The sequence below is a fragment of the Cyprinus carpio genome, chromosome B4 (genome assembly GCF_018340385.1).
Source record: "Cyprinus carpio isolate SPL01 chromosome B4, ASM1834038v1, whole genome shotgun sequence".
NCBI lineage: Eukaryota > Metazoa > Chordata > Actinopteri > Cypriniformes > Cyprinidae > Cyprinus > Cyprinus carpio.
Window position 1 is genome coordinate 16479449 of NC_056600.1, and position 17768 is coordinate 16497216.

Genomic DNA, 17768 nt, shown 5'->3' on the forward strand with positions numbered 1-17768 from the left:
AATAAGAAAAAGAAGAAGAATGTATTTATAATTAATATTTTGTACTGTTGCAGTATGATTATTATTTAGTTATCATTATGGGAAAAATCAGAAAAACTGGGTTTTGCATTTTTAAACACACAGACACTTTAGTGTAAATAAATAAAACTGGGCGAAAAAAAGTAAATAATGGTGAGCTGTAATTCAACTTTGATTGCCAAATGTGTAAATACACTTCAATATTTACCCAGTAAAGCACAGCTAGTAGATTGTGCAGTTATTTAAAAGAGCCAATCAATCGTAATGATTGTGTTTTAGTGAAATGCAGACTATAAATGACCTGAGCTTTAGTGTTGCTGTTAAAGCTGCAATGATTAAGACTCTTTGGTTAAATAAAAAAGGAAAAAGTGACTCATTGCATTAAAAGTTGTGTCCCGTTTCTTGGTTTGTTGTGAGAGTTGTTGCTGTGAAGAAGGACATAAGATATTACTGTACATGATATAATCACAGTCTGACCCCCAGGGCATCTTGGGGGAATGTGGCTGCCAATCAGATCTCAGTTCTGAATGTTAAGGTATGTATGCTAAAGAGAGAAAGAGGTATCGGCTTTATATCAGGCAGCCAACAGCTACCATCATTTGGCTAAATCCAGGCAACTTCCTCTCCACATCACTCCACCTTCCATCTACTTCCTCTCCACTTTCCTGTCTCTCCTCCTCTTCTTCTACAGCCAAGTTCACCCTGCAGCGATAATTCAGCCTATTTCATCTCCCTGCTCATCAGAACGCACAGTCTAAACCGCAAGCCCAAACCTCAGACGCTGTCAAGCGCTAAAGGAGGTCAAAGTGTTGTTTCAGAAATTATCCACACGTCTGCTTACTGTGGATCAGATTCATTCAACCTGTTTACATTACCATCTACCAAACAATATCACGTAGAGGAAGCAAAGTCTCTGTTTGTTTTGTTTTTTTCATGTGACATTTCCAAACTGATGTTTACAAAGTTTCAGTTTTTAAAAAGCAGGTGAAACATCCTACCAGACCTAAAACTACAAACAAATTGCAAAATCCTTACATGTTTTTATTGTTAATGATTTATTTTTATTATTATTATTTTTACTATTATTTTATTGCCATGTAAATAATATAATATAATAATCATGAATAATTATGTGATATATGAATAAATATTTATTATTAATAATAATAATAATAATAATAACTAGTGCTGTCAAACGATTAATCATGATTAATCGTATCCAAAATAAGTTTTTGTTTATGTAATATATGTGTGTGTACTGTTTATTTATTATGTATATATAAATACACATATACAAACAGTATATATTTTGAAAATATTTACATGCATATATTTATATTTATATAATGTTTATTATATATATATAAATATATTTTATATACAAATATAACATATTTTTCTTAAATATATACATATATGTGTATGTAGTTATATATACATAATAAATATACACAGTAGGGCCTACACACACACATATGTTATGTAAACAAAAACTTTGTAATTCAGGGCTCATAAAATCGCTAGCCAGACGTCCCGGGGCTGTCCCGGGAATGTATCAGCACTCTGCCCAACGGGCTACCGCTGCGCGGATGTCTTTTTTGAATGTATCTGAAGGGAACCGACTGTCCTCAGAAATGTGTCGTTGGCATTTTTTATTTCATTTTACCTATAATTCCTGATAAAGCAGCATTTGTGAGTGCGGAGCTGCTTTGTGTACAGTCGTTACCGGGGAAAACGCATTATTTCAGCACTCCTAAGGCGCCACCTCATGGAAGAGAATGAATTTGCATTTCCAACCAGCCTTTCTTGCTGTTTATGGTCAGATCAATGCAAATATCAACTCATGTTTTAACGCAGCAAACACAAAATAGAGTTGTAAATGAGTGAGAACTAAAAGTGATAACTAAATCTCTAAACAATTAAGATTTAATATTTATACGTTTTAAATTGACATGATAATTTATATGCTTGACTTATACAAATGCTGTTGTATAAGATTTTTGTTTTTGTGAAAACCTGAATCTGAACGGTAAATCATGTAATTTTATAGCTCAATACTGTATGTTACCATAGACATTGTCCAACAACACTGATACGGTGTTCATTTTACTCGTGCAGCTCTTAAAATGGGTCATAAATTGCCTTTTTAAAAATTCTGCAGATACCTTGTAAATAGTTAAATAAAATTCCTTCCTTCATATTTGTTGATATGTGTGTATTAAAAACAATTTAAATTAACATTCAAACTAACAAAATATCAACAATATTTAAAAAAAGGTCTCACCTTCATTAAGGCCACCTAAATAAATTTACAATTTGCGAGTATCTAAAGAAAACCTACGCGAAGGGCTACCAGGGATTTTGAAATTTTGTGAGCCCTGTAATTAGTAAGTCCAATTTGATGCATTCAGGTCAATTTGCAAACTGTTTGCTAATAAGATATGTGGCATTATCTAATTGAAAAGGTGATTTGCCCAAATGCAACGCACTGCCACCTCTCAAGTGATTTTTCAACCGAATTATCTTGTTCCCCAGTCACATTTATATCCATGCTTCAGGAGCTCTGTGAGAACACAATGAGCTCAAAGGAGGTACAAGAAAGCCACTACTCCTCCAAAACCAGATTTTAAAATAAGCTCTGTAAAAAGCTTAAAATAAACTGATTATTTAGCTTATCAATTAAGCAAAAGCCTGTATCCATCATGCAATTAGTGTAAACTGTGTAAAGTGGCCATTACAAACACCACCAAACAATCACTGTGAATAAAATCTATTTCAATGCGGTTTAAAAAACATTAGCAGACACTGTTCACGGTTTCTCAATTACAACAGCTCATAATAACATGGCTTTCCTGCTGGTACACATCTTCAGAATTATTCCACCAAAGAGCCTCGTAAAGCATTAGCATGTAGTGGAAGTGGCAAAGGATAATAAAGCGCTGCCACGCTAATTAATGGAGTCATTTGCATGCGTGCAAGGTCTAGACTGAGAGAAGTAACATCTCATTTAAAATGTGATCAGTAAACAGTGTGTATGAGTACTGGCATGACACAATGAAAATCAATACATTGTTATTGACCCAGTTGTTCTAGACCGCCATTCTTCTCGTTAAAATGATTATGCAGCGCTGGACAGTAAAACAGCAAAAAATCAGTCACAAGCTAATGTCTGTAATTACCATTAGTGGTCCACAGACATTGGTTTTTTGACAGCCGATGCCAATGTCTTGGAAAGCAGGGGGGCCGATAACCGATATAAAGCCGATATATTTAAAGGAAAAATTGACGACGGGACGTTGAATTATTAGAAAAATAATGCACACCCGAGGTGGTGATGCGGCCATGAGTCAATTATTCCGCTTATACTACGGTTACCACACCTCAAGACATCGATCAGATGATTTATTTAAAGGGATTCTTCCGGTTTTTGTACTTAAATCGCTATTGTGAGTAGGACTATTTCTTCCGTATCTCATCCAAACGTTGTTTTAAACTAGGTAACGGAGGCTTGAGATGTTGATAGCATTCTAATGCAGTTATTAATGAAGTTATTAGAAAAAAGAGCGAGAGCGGCACACACACACACACAGAGAGAGAGAGAGAGAGAGAGAGAGAGAGAGATTGTGTGAATCAGGCTAACGTACCTCTGTGCGTATATATATATATATATATATATATATATATATATATATATATAATATTTATTATTTATATATATATATATATATATATATTTATTATTTATTTTATTTATTTTATTTATATAAATATATTTTTTTTCATCATATTTTTCAAATAAAGCCAGGGTAACCCTTTTACATACAGCACACAGAGAAAATGACATGAATATGACAGTGGGCAAATGCATAAAGCGCAGCATAATTTGTAATCACGAGTTTAAAGCATTAAATTCACACGGATTGACCGTCACGCAGAGAACACGGATCATGCTGGATACATGCACACTTCACAAGATCTCACAGCTGGATTCGACTAAGTTTGCAAGGTTTGTGAAATTAAATGTTCATTGGCCATTCAAAGATTTGTTTAAATGATATAAATGCATATCTACTTAATGCTGATGGCAAATTATATTATAATGAGTATTATAATGTTTACCTTTCTATTACTAATAATAGAAAAGCAATCGTTATAATACTTTTTGTATACATTAATTCCTTTGTTTAACCATCCTATCTGATTATTAGACAGACTTCTATCCGTATTAAGCCCTATTCGGACGGGACTAGTTTTCTAAACTACTTTTGAGTTTTGATTCTTACCACCTGACGTCTGCAATTTTCATGTACCAGTTCGGATGGGACTAACATCTCTGTGTTTATTACAGAGGTGGGAGGGTCTGTTATCTGGGCATCACAGAGATCACGCACTTTGTATGCGTGCATTGCGTATAGTCATTCGGAATGATTACCATTAGTATTATCACACAAATACCATGGTGAAGTTAAATGGCTATAGCAAAACCATGTTAATGTGTGGTTACTTTAGTTTAACTTTTTTTTTTTGTAGTTAACCCATGTTTAAGGTAGGCTACATCTGTAATTAAATCATTATGTAATTGAGTGCATAAATAAACGTGAGTATCGTACCTGACGCTGATATTACAATAGCCAGTCTTAACAGAGTACATCATCTGGCTCTTGATTTTAGTATTTTTATTGTTTCTTTGCCGGAAAGCAAATATTTCACATGTTGTGAAATAAAATATCGCTGACAAAATATCGCTGTCTGTGAAATACAAATTTCTCTAATGACCACCTGTAAAACTAGTCACGTCCGAGTAGGGCTTTAGACAGAACTGTTCACAACGACACGTAAACAAGCGGGAGAGTGTGAGCTGTGTGCGATCATGCACTGCCTTTCTCAGCGCCATCAAAATAAAAGTCCAGCGTGCTGTCTAAATAAAAGTTGCCTCGAACACATCGGCCAAGCAGAAAAACTTATCGGCCGATATATCGGTCAACCACTAATTACCATGTTTAGTATTTTATGAATGGTAAATGGATCTTTTATGTTCTTCCATCATCAGTTACTTACCGTCACATTGCTCCAAACCAGCATAACTTTCTTTCTTTTGTAGAACACAAAAGCAGACGTTTTGAAGAATGTCCACGATGCCATTTTCCACAAAATTATATCATATAGTAAACGAGTACAACAAATCAAGTTCCTCACATAAAATGACCATAAGACTTCAGAAAAGTTTTATGGACCACTTCAATGAGGTTTTATGGTGCATTTGGAGCTAAACAGTTATGTCTGTAAGAATTTTGGAAATAAATTAATACGTTCAAAATATGAATTGAGAAATGAAATGCAACTGTGTGTTGCTCAGAAACGAACAGTTCTGCATTGTCTTTATATTTTCGTTGGCAAAACTGAGCAAAACAGACAACACACTTTCTAAAATAACACACTATTAACTTCTTATTTACTGAACTGTTGTATAAGATCAGTATCACATTTACACTCAAGTGATATTGCTCATTTATATGATGTAAATATGAGACAAAAGCTCAAACGGGGCTTTGAATTTTAGGGACACTGTAAAATTTTTCACCATAATTAATTAATCTAATTAACGCGTTGACCCTAAACTTGTAAAAGGGTATTGTTCATGACATTCAAATCAACAACAAACCGGTTTCAAACCTCAGTACAGTGAGCAGCGATACAAGCGTGTCTCCACCAGGAACAAGAGTATCACTGAGGGAAAGTGAGAACCACTACACAACAAAACCGTCCTTTATTCTCCGCCAGGACCACAGAGACTTCTGGAAGGAGAACGGTAAGGACTTGTGACTAGAATTACTGACACACTTTTGCTTTGAGCGTGGAGCTAATCTGGGTTTAGTCGTGATTACGTAAGCCATCGCTTTTCCCATGTCTCTGGGCAATAGTAGCGCAGCTGAAAACCGCGCTTGGTGATTTTTAGTCCTCTTTGTTCGGAAGGAGACACTTGGACGCAGATTTTCGTATCACCAGTTATAGCTGCTGCAATCACACACGGCCAGCTGTGACATGCCCATATTCTCACAGTCTCTCAGCTGTGGAAAATTTACTGAAACGATCAGCAAAGGAACAAACTAAATGTATCTTATGAGTGTTAAATTAACATTTATCACTTCTTTCCATGATGCCGCTGGTACTCCGATATCCTTATCAGAACATGATGTCTAAGTTTAAGACATTCAAGAGGTAAACTTGTTAAAAAGGGAGGTTCTTAGTTGGAACAAGCTGATTATGTGGACCAGACTTTCTGCCATAAGTCGGGAGTATGGTTTTATGAGTTTTGGAGTAGTTGTCGTACCTGAGGCAGTGCGGAGCTGAGCTGACGCTGCAGTGAGTCCCGGTCATAGATGACGTCCTGCAGGTGCTGCTGGGCGAGGGCCAGGCTTTCTTGTGTCTCTCTCAGGGTGTCCAGCAGCCGGTCTCTCTCGTCAAGCATGTTGACCATCAACTGCTCAAAATGCGAGTCAGGGTCGGAGGCGCTGCTCTGGGAGCCACGCTGGCTCATCGCCGTGTCCTCGCTGATCGTGGGCATCACTTCGCACATCATCTTCACCTGCTGAAAGAGGATGAATGCTTAGGAAACTCATGGAAATATCTGTAAAGCAGCTTTGGATCATTGTTTATTGTGAAAAGTGCTATTTAAATAAATTGTACTTGTCTTGACTAGGTTCTGAAAAGATTGTCCATTTTAAGACCAGTGTTAAAAATACTGTATCTCACCCTATAAGCAAGCACAAAATACTAAAGTTTTTTTATTTATTCTTTACATTACTTCAAATATAAAGGATTATAAACATAATCTGTGCTGCTTTATTTACCTGGACAGTACCACACAGTGATTGGCTATTACAACTTAATTTTGACTATTATTTTAATGATATGCAAATATAATATAATAATATAATAAAATATAATATAATATAATATAATATAATATAATATAATATAATATAATATAATATAATATAGTTTTATATTAAAATTTTCAAATAACATCATTACGTATTATTAATAGTAGCGATAGTAATAGTATTGCAGTACATAATTAATTATATTATATAATAATTATAATAAATTATATATAAGAATATAATAATTATACTAATAACAACAATAAAAATAATCGTATTATTAATAATATAACATTATAATATTATTAGTAGTATTAAAATATATTGTTTCAATAATATTATTATTATTGGTTGTTTTGAGACCAGTTTTAATGATGAATTTAAAAAATAATTAATAGAAATATCAATTAAAACAACAATAACAATAATTTGCACTATTTAGATTATTGAATTTATTGTACTATGGTACAGCCACAGTAATTGTTAAGGTTTAAATGTAAAAAAAAAAAAATAATTAATTGAGGTTTATGTTAAGAAATCAGTATTATATATTCAGCAAGGATGCATTAAAATGACCAAAAGTGACAGTAAAGACATTTATAAAGTTTAAAAATTTTATAAAGGTTAAACATATTTCTATTTAATTTCAATTTCAATCTGTAAAAAAAGTGTCACAGTTTCCACAAAAATATCAAGCATTGATAATATTGATAATAATATTTCTGATGGATCATTTGACACTGAAGACTAGAGTAATGACTGCTGAAAATTCAGCTTTGCATCACATTACATTTTAAAATATATTATAACAGAATTTTTTTAATTATTTTAAATTGTGAACATTTCACAATACTACCGTTTTACTGTATTTTTGAACAAATAAATGCAGCCTTAGGAAGAACAAGAAACATCATTTGAACAGTATGATATTCTCAACACCTTATGTACATTAACATACTGCTTTTGTCTGTCAATCCCTTTGGGTCTATCTGCAAAAGCACTGAACCGCTCAGAGCATCTGTGAGAAGACAGCATGTAGACTGTATGTACATAGTGGTGATGTGCGTCTGCTCCTGTTAGACTCAAAGCTGTCAGGATTGTGGCGGCTGGTAGCTGTAGGGGAGATGAGCATTAAAAACACGCAGGGCCACAGAGCTCCACGCCAGGGCTGTGATGATACAACACAGGCGGAGCGGGTGGAGGAATCTCCTGGCAAGGACGAGATGTGTTTATGTTTGTTTACAACAGAAAAAACAGATGAACAGAGAAAGACAAAGTCTTGGAAGTAAATCTTGTATGTGTAAGTGTATCGGTACATACCGGGTGTCTCAGGTCCTGTTATTAACTATATGTATTAACTATACAGAAAATGAATCTGTCCAAATAGTGTTGTAGAGTATACATGTATAGTAAAGCAATGATGTCATGGGAGGGAGAGCTTCCTGCACTCTAGATTTCATGCTTGTGCCATTTACTGGACCAGAACGCATCATTTCCTCTGTTGCTTATGTAACAGGGTGCTCTACAGCTGTGTTCAACTGTCTCCTGCAGCACCACGACCCGGTACAGACCACAACCACCACCTGTGCCATTCGTCTCAGGTGGCTTATATACGTATTACACCTTTACAGAGGATGGCAACAATGTAAGCACATACTCAAGATTAGGGGTGTTAAAAGATGTGTTTGGATTTTCCGGCTTCTGAAAAAATTAGAGCAATTTTCTCGACAAGTAAGATTAAAAAAAAAAAAAAAAATAATTGATAAAGATTGTAGACAAACTTTAAGTTGGCTTGAAAACGCCGAGCCAGAAAGTTTGAAGTTGTTTTAAAAGCTTGAGGTTTGAAGTAGGGCTGAACGATATATCGTTATCGTATCTATATCTAGATATGAACTTTCAAGATATTACTATCGAAAAAAGCAACGATATAGACGATATAGATTTCCCCTATCCGCGCGCGCCCTGCATTCAACTCTGGCAGTCACAACAAACATCAGTTTTACGAGTGCCCTTGAATGCACCGCTAAAGCCCGCGCGCACACACTACCAGGGACGTGGGAACTATATTGTGTGAGGGGGGGCGGCGTTTCCATGGTGACGCGTCATTGCTTGTCACGTGACACACCGCAGCAGCAACACAGCGCTGAATGAATGATGATCTGCTTTTATGTCATTTTTCCTTTTTATTCAGAATATTCACAAATGTGTTAGCTATGGCATGAAATATCTGATATTCCGATTGTCAAATACATGCAAGTGGAAGTATATTGTTGTTTAAAGACCTTTATAACGATCGCGTTAGTTGAGCTGTATGCGCGATGGGCGCCGCCGTGTTAGTTTGTGCCGCAGACTCAGTTCAGAGAATCGGATCTGTTGGATTTACAACCTCTTTGTTTACAAACACGTGAATTCATCCACTTCTCCCGAAATACTTAAAAGTAAGTGGCTGGTGAACTGGCAATAGAATAGAGTAAACATTGAAGTTACTTACACAATGTGTATCTGATATGAATAAAACGTGTCGAATTATAATGGAAAGGATTATTATTACCTCTTCCATAGACATCCTGTCTGAAGCCAGACATGGTTAACAAGCTAGTGTTCCTGGCAAAGAATCTGTAGAAGTTGTGCTGCCTGTAACTACCTCTGTTCTGTTAGTAGCAAATGCATTTTCTGCATACAGTTATGTGATCTTTTGAAGAATATAAATGTTGTTGCACTTCAATGCACTTTCAATGTTCCACCAGCTGCTGCATTTGCTATTTATTGTTAAAGCAGAGCTGCAGTAAAAGGTTTGATTTGTAATTTTTTTTTTTGGTAATTTATGTTAATGTTGATGACTTGTTCTTAAAAATAAAACTATACTTTCCACATTTTTTTTGTATTATGATCTTTTTATTTTTCTGAGAAATGCTTGGTTTTCACCGAACACGTAGTCATATCGTATTGTATCGATATCGAGATATCTGGCATGAAAATCGAGATATGAAATTTTGTCCATATCGTTCAGCCCTAGTCTGAAGGTTTTTTTTTAGTTTGAAATAGTTAAGCTTTGATTTGGTCGTTTTAAAAGCTAAAACGCATCTAAAACCAGTTGATTTAACAAAAAAACAACTAAAAACCAACTGGTTCATCCAAAAAAAAAAAAAAAAAAAAAAAAAACCTAAAAACCAGGTAATTTAGCAAAAAACAACTTATAAAACCCAGCTAAAACCATCTTAAACCAGCTGATTTAACAAAAACAGCTAAAAACAGATGATTTAGCATAAGAAACCCCAGCTAAAAGAGTTAATTTATGGAAAACCATAAAAACAAACATAAATAGCTGTAAAATATATATATATATATATATATATAGTCAAGATGTTTTATTTAAAAAATAATTATTTTAGTATTTTTTTATATTATTACAGTATTTAATATTTTGAGTTAGCTTTTATTTAGTTATTTTTCACTTTTCAGTTTAATTTTAGTTAAAATATTTTAAGCTTTAGTAATGTTAGTACTTCAACTTATTTCAATTAGCCAACATTTCTAAATTTCTCATTTTAAGTTTAATATTTCTTATTTCAGCTTTATTTCAATTTACAAATTATTATTAATAGATTTCATTTTAGGTAACAATATAATATAATATAATATATATAATATAATATAATATAATATAATATAATATAATATAATATAATATAATATAATATAATATAATATAATATAATATAATAAATAAGAAGTGTGAAAAATAGTCATGTGATTGGCTGATTATCCTGTCAGTTATATTATGTTCACAACTGCTCAGAAAATCCATGAGTGGTTAAACTGATGGAAATGAATGGACTAAGTACAGTTTACAAATAACCCACTCAGAAATCACCTCTTCCAGTCACATACAAATTTAAATGAACCTGAAATTACTTGAAATAATCTGTTAATGAGCCTCTAAAGGCATCTCTCATTTCAGTCTCATTTGCAGTGTAACGTAGCGACTGTTCTTGAGCCAGTTATTGAGATACTGATAGCTGATCAATTTGAGATTTGCGTCACCAAATGGAAAACTGCAAAACTAATAACGGTTTCTAAACAATCATTTTGACCTCCCTTTAGTGTACACATAGAGACATACAAAAAGTCATTGTTACAGAAGACATATGGCCTACACTTTGACTTTTTTCATGTTTACAGATAGCAGGCTTACAAGTCCATCCTAATCTGGCTGTCACTGGCAATGGGCCGGCAGACACTATGTGAACAGGCTGTTAGCCAGAGTCCCACCATCTCCCAGCTAGCCACTAACTGTTAACTTTAGACCCACAAACGCTCTGGGCTGCGGCCAGCTCTCCTGTCTCCAACCAAGCATACAATGGACAGCCCTGAAGCAGCCTAGAAAATTTTTTCTCCTCCTGTTATAAATAAAGAGACAATTCAGAAGACAAATTAATGTGTAAAGGTCTGTCACGAGTTAAACCACGTCTGAGTTTCTCAAACTTCCGCTGGGTATCAAAACCCATGACAAATGTCACTTAGATAACAGACGATTATAGCGATAAGACCTCACCTAAGTTGGCTTGCAAAACAAAATATGTTCTTTTATGAATTGTAAACATAGCTCAGGAGTGGATCAAATACCACTGTTCTAACAAGCTGCTTAATTAAAATTTAATTATATTTAATTAATTAAATATTCAGTGGAACTGAATTCTAAATTCTATTCTAAAGGAAGCCAGGAAGACAAAAAAGTCATTAAAAAGTCAAAAAAATTATAAAATAAAGCAAACTAAATATATAATATAATATAATATAATAATATAATATAATATAATATAATATAATATAATATAATATAATATAATATAATATAATATAATATAATATAATAATACCACTCAAATGTTTTTTAAAGAAAAAAAATTCTCTTCTGCTCACCAAGACTGCATTTATTTGATCCAAAGTACAGCAAAAACAATAAAAGTTTGATATATTTTTACTATTTAAAATAACTGCTTTCTATTTGAATATATTTTAAAATGTCATTTATTCCTGTGATTTCAAAGCTGAATTTTTAGCATTATTACTCCAGTCACATGATCCTTCAGAGACCATTCTAATATTCTGATTTGATGTTCAAAAAAACATTTATTAGTATTATCATGTTGAAAAGAGCTGAAAACAGCTATTTCTTTGATGAATAGGAAGTTCAGAAGAACAGCACTGATCTGAAAAATAAATCTTTTGTAACATTATAAATGTTTTTATCATTACTTTTGATCATTTTAAACCATCCTTGTTAAATAAAACTATTAATTTCCTTTTAATCTTTGGATCTTTCTATTTATCAAAGAATCCTGAAAAAAATGTATTCAGCTGTTTTAAATAATAATAATAATAATAATAATAATAATAATAAATATTTCTTGAGGAGCATATCAGCATATTAAAATGGTCTCTGAAGGATCATGTGACACTGAAGACTGGAGTAATGATGCTGAAAATTCAGCTTTGCATCACAGGAATAAATTATATTTTAAAATATATCCAAATAGAAAGCAGTTATTTTAAATAGTAAAAATATTTCACAATATTACAGCTTTTTCTGTATTTTGGATCAAATAAATGCAGGCTTGATGAGCAGAAGAGAATTCTTTCAAAAACATCTCTTTCTCTCATCTCTGTTGCAGTCTAACATAGAGGTAGTTATTGGGATATTGATAGTTGATCAATACAAAACAAATCACCACCACGTCTTACCCTTGGCCCTTACAGCTTTCTGGTCAGGAAAACAATTTTCAATTAAAAATGAGTGTAAACTAGATAGTTGTCGAATCACTATAAACCAAGAAACATCCAGATATAACATAGAGAAGCGAGCAAGGAGACAGACAAAGGATCTGAAATAGAAGCGACGTCTCAATGCCATATGCCAATCAATAAATTATTCATGTGGGACAGAGTCTGGGACTCCCTCTCAATCACTGCGCAAACACTCACACACACACACACACACACACGCACACTTCTCTGCCTACAATGGGAAAAAAGACCTGCATTTATTTTCACACAACACTGACACATTCAGTCACACTCAGAGAGTGACATCAGACACAGACACCTGCTGCAGCCACCTCTCACGTCACTATTACACGCCATCAGTGAGACCAACAGCTCCACAATAACAGAATCAGACAACTTTTAGGGTTTACTGAAGAAGATACATCTACTAAAAAAAACTTGCATATGAATCACATATGACACAGCCATTATTTATGAACTATAAATAGACCAAACTATTTATAGTCATACATAGCTATAATAACAGCACAATGGATTTTTTTTATTCTTTGATTTTTTTCTTTTTTTTTTTAAATAGAAAGATACAAGAAAAAAAGTCACGAGATGAGGAAGTGCTTACACATCACTTCAATTGGCTGATTATTCTGTCATGTAGAGCTACATAATGTCAGCCTATCATTTTTAAGCATGCAGCAATTTGATAGAGTTAAACTGAGAAAAATGCCACTTAATGCAAATGCATAGTAACTTACTGGGAGTGAAAACACTGGCGCTCACATGATCTATTTCCTGTGAGATGCTGTAATTGAGTTAATTAATTACAGTATGTGTCTACTGTTCTATATCATTTGACTTTACAGCAATATATATAAAAAAAAAAAATCCAGTTTCAATATTTCAACAATAAAAGTGTCTGTACAACCAATGGTAGCTTAGAAGGGTGTCCAAAAATAAAAAAGTTTCTGAACCGTTATTTTTTTCTTATTCACATGATGTTTCCAAATGAAAAAATGAATGAAACTCAACTGAACCACCAAACAAACAAAAGCAACTGCATCTTTGTGATCTATATGAAACTCCATGAAGAAAGAAAGGGGAGAAAGGTAGAAAGAAAGAATGACGCAGCAGGATTGGAAGAGGAGAAGAGAAAAACCATTACAGCATCTTAAGTGAAGACTCCCCATCTATATTTCATAACACCAAACAGCCACTAACACCAGACATCAGCAGCGAGGCTGGAAAGGCCTCAAAACTTTAACTGCGGAATGATCCAGAGTTCAACTTCAGCCTACTATATACATAGCAGTATTCAATGAACATAAAGAACAATGGAATCCTACGTCCCAGTTGAGCAATAATTGCTTTATGATGGTTTACTTTGGACTGATCCAACAGGGTCAGTAATAGTTCTGTTTTAATATTGCTCAAGCGATCTATGGCCTTGTTCTAATGGGACCTACGAGTGCAATTACGCCACATTTTTGTAGCAAAACAGGTTAAATAAAGTACTTTAAATCCATTATGTACCATATATTTTGTTGATCAATCCCTTTATTATTGGTTAATGAGCAAACAGAGCCAAATAATCCAATAATGGACTGTACCAAGTTTGTGAGCAGTGATGCTCCAAGTGTGTGGGCTGGACTGAATAAATGAACAAAGGAATGTGGATTATTGACTGTTAACACATTTTAACAAAAGGTCAAGGGCACAGAATATTTCGAGGATATTTGGCATAACATTCTGCAGTGAAATTTAAAGCAGATGGGCACGAACCCAAGACTGCTCAGTGGCACAATTGGTTTGAGAGCGCTGTACACTGTATTTTAAACCCACATTTCAATCGGAGTATTGAGTGGAGCACAAGGCAATGCCCAGAGTAAAAGCCCCACTGATGACAACAAGAGCGATCATATTCCACACACACTGTCTGAATGAATGGATGGCTGTGGGTGGAGGGAGGGAGAAAGAGAGAGAGAGAGAGAGGTACAGATTGAGAGGAAAGGGAGGGCTGAGGTGAGTGAGTTCAATCAAATCTGTGGATTTTGAAGTGATACAAGACAAGTCAAGAATAATGGAACTGCACCAACCACCAACCACGAAAATGATGCTGCATTTGATATACAGTGGGCTCCAAAAGTCCAAAAGATTAGTGACTTGCATTATCTTAAACATGATATATAATCTTAAACTTTTATTATTTATTTTAATTATTTATATTTGTACTAAATACATAACATGTTATATGTAATACATGCATACATATATATATATATATATATATATATATATATATAAATAACTATATATTTTATATATATATATATACATACATATACTGTATAAACACACACACACACACATACACACACACATATATATATATATATATATATATATATATATATATATATACATACACACACACACACACACACACATATATATTTTTTCTCTCTCTCTCTCTCTTCATTTTATATTTAAACATGTTTGTTATTTTGGAGATTCGAATTATATTTTTAATCCCAGATTCTCAACAGTGGTCTAAGACTAGACCCCACTGAGTGTTCTTAAAAATTTGCATTTATTTAATGCCATTATGATTATATATATATTTTTATAATGACTAGATAATTTAAATAGTTAATTATTTTGATATTATTTTTTGTATTATTTATTTATTTAGAATTCAATTAAATTTTAAATATCAGCTCTACAACAGTGGGCTCACAATGGACTCCACTATGTGCTCTTAAAATTCCTTAAGACATTCTATTATTAATTTACAATAATAATAATAATACAATTTTAATATTTTATTTATATATTACAACTTTTTTTTTTTTTTTATTTAAATATGATTTTATATCCCAGGTTTTCAACAGTAGTCTCAGGCTGAACCCAACTGTAATTTTTCACTGCCATAAACTAGAACCAACGTGCGCACATTCAGTGGTGTGAAAAGGATCCTTTCCACCACACACCCCCTACCAAGGTCATACAAACCAGCTGTACATTTGATCAAAAACATTGGAAATGGCTGAGGTAGCCTTTACACACCAACACAACCAACAGGGTCAATGGGACATCCTATTCTCTGCCTCTCTGTCTACAGTATGGACCATTAGAGACAAGAACCCCAGTGTGGCCACCTCAATTCTCCATCAATGGGATGCAATGATGGCCGCCACATTAAATGTTTATAGTGTCCACAAAGTATCAAAATTAACTCGATTTGAGGTTTGAAAGCAGATAGTGCTATATGTTTGGATATACATATATAACTTATGACATTTACTAGATAATATTTGAAACTTAAAAAAAATTACAGAGTCACAAAATTGCTTTAATATACATTAAACATGATGTGACTGTATGACTTGTCAATTTTAGCACAATATTGCCTAATGACAGTAATATATTACATATTAGCGTTGAAATTAATTGTGTGTGAGTAACATCACTATTAAATGTGTCAGTTCTTCAAATTTAAATTAAAGCTTGTAATCATTCAAACATGCTTTGTTTGACTGAACAGCCAACCATTAGTACTGTACATTAGAGCACCACGTTCACACTCACACAGTCCTCCAGCAGCACATGTGAATAAGGTCCATTACAGCCGGACCACAGGCGAGTGGGATATGCAGGGACAATTCCTGTCACATGCACTACACCTAGCAAGCCGGCATGATATAGTGATCTCATCGCTTTCAAAACAGCCTATTCTGCTGCTGTGACTCTAATTGGAGAGAATCCTCAACCATTGTCTTAAGCGCATTACATCATGCCTGTCTTTGCCTCTCTCTCTCTCCCTCCCTCCTCTCTCTTTTCTTTCTCTCTGTCAGTGTCTTCCATTGATCTATGCACCTTTTCCCTGTATGAGATATGAAAGATTATCACCAGTTCCCAGGAATACATGCCTTCATTCATTAATTAATTCATGCATTCATTCACTCACACATTCATTGATCTCTGTTACTACAGCAATAGCTTTCACATCTGTTGGAAGTTTCGTTTCACTAAAGAGGCATTTCCCAATCACCTTGAGAATGGTGCACAAAGAATACTGCATTTTCACAAGTCGGACACAATGAGTGTTGCACTGTATTGTGTATGGGTTGTCTTATACTCACTGGTCACTGTGCAATATCAATGACAGCTGCAATCTAAGCGCGAGCGCACAGCTGCTCCAATCATCCGATTCACTACAAGGAAGCTTCACTGGCCAAAATCAGCACTGCTCCGGCGAAACCCGCGTGAATATCCACCGCTGGCATCCTCAGAAACGCGATACTGTCCCGTATATCGATGACATTTTGATTTCCAGATATGACCATTAGTAATAAAATGGCACGTTAAGGATTCAGCGGCGAGAGCAGCGGTGGTTGGTAGAGACCACTGTTCGAGAAAAGAGGGGGAGTTCGCTTCTGTCTTAAAGTTGCAGCTGTGCAATTTCCCAACGAATAGTAGGATCTCGCCTATTTATGCATGGAAATGTTTTGTTTATTTTATTTAACATTTAGGAAAATTCAAACATTTAGGAAACGCCGTCTTAATGAGGTTACCCGACTCCATTCTCGACAGCAGGGGACAAATTTATAGTAAATGTTATACAAATATCTTAATAAAATAAAGAGAGATAGAATTATGGACAGACGGACGGACTGATTTTTTGCCGTTTTATTGGCTTTGATTGCATAAACACTTATGCTTCCAAATGCCCGGTTTTACAGGTATCTCCATAAACACACTCATTTAGGTCTTAGAGGGATACTCCATCCCATAATGAAAATTTTGTCCTTATTCACTTACCCTCATGTTGTTCCAAACCCGTAAAAGCTTTGTTCATCTTCGGAACACAATTTTATATATTTTGGATGAAAACCGTGAGGCTTGTGACTGTCCCATTGACTGCCAAGTAAATAACAGTGTCAAGGTCCAGGAAAGTAAACAAATGCACCGACAGAATAGTCCATCTGCCATCAGTGATTCAACCGTAATGTTATGAAGTGACGAGAATACTTTTTGTACACGAAGAAAACAGAAATAATGACTTTATTCAACAATTCCTCTCCT

The 17768-nt window shown here is 34.2% G+C and overlaps 1 protein-coding gene across 1 annotated transcript in view; it reads right to left on the minus strand.

The window, feature by feature from the left end:
* LOC122137123 (liprin-alpha-2-like) overlaps positions 1–17102 on the minus strand; it is a 144372-nt gene extending 127270 nt beyond the window's left edge. The window contains 2 exon segments of the mRNA XM_042722641.1: positions 6350–6607; positions 16826–17102. Of these exon segments, the coding sequence (XP_042578575.1) occupies positions 6350–6598 (249 nt within the window). The 5' untranslated portion in view covers positions 6599–6607; positions 16826–17102.
* Positions 17103–17768: the final 666 nt, after the last annotated feature.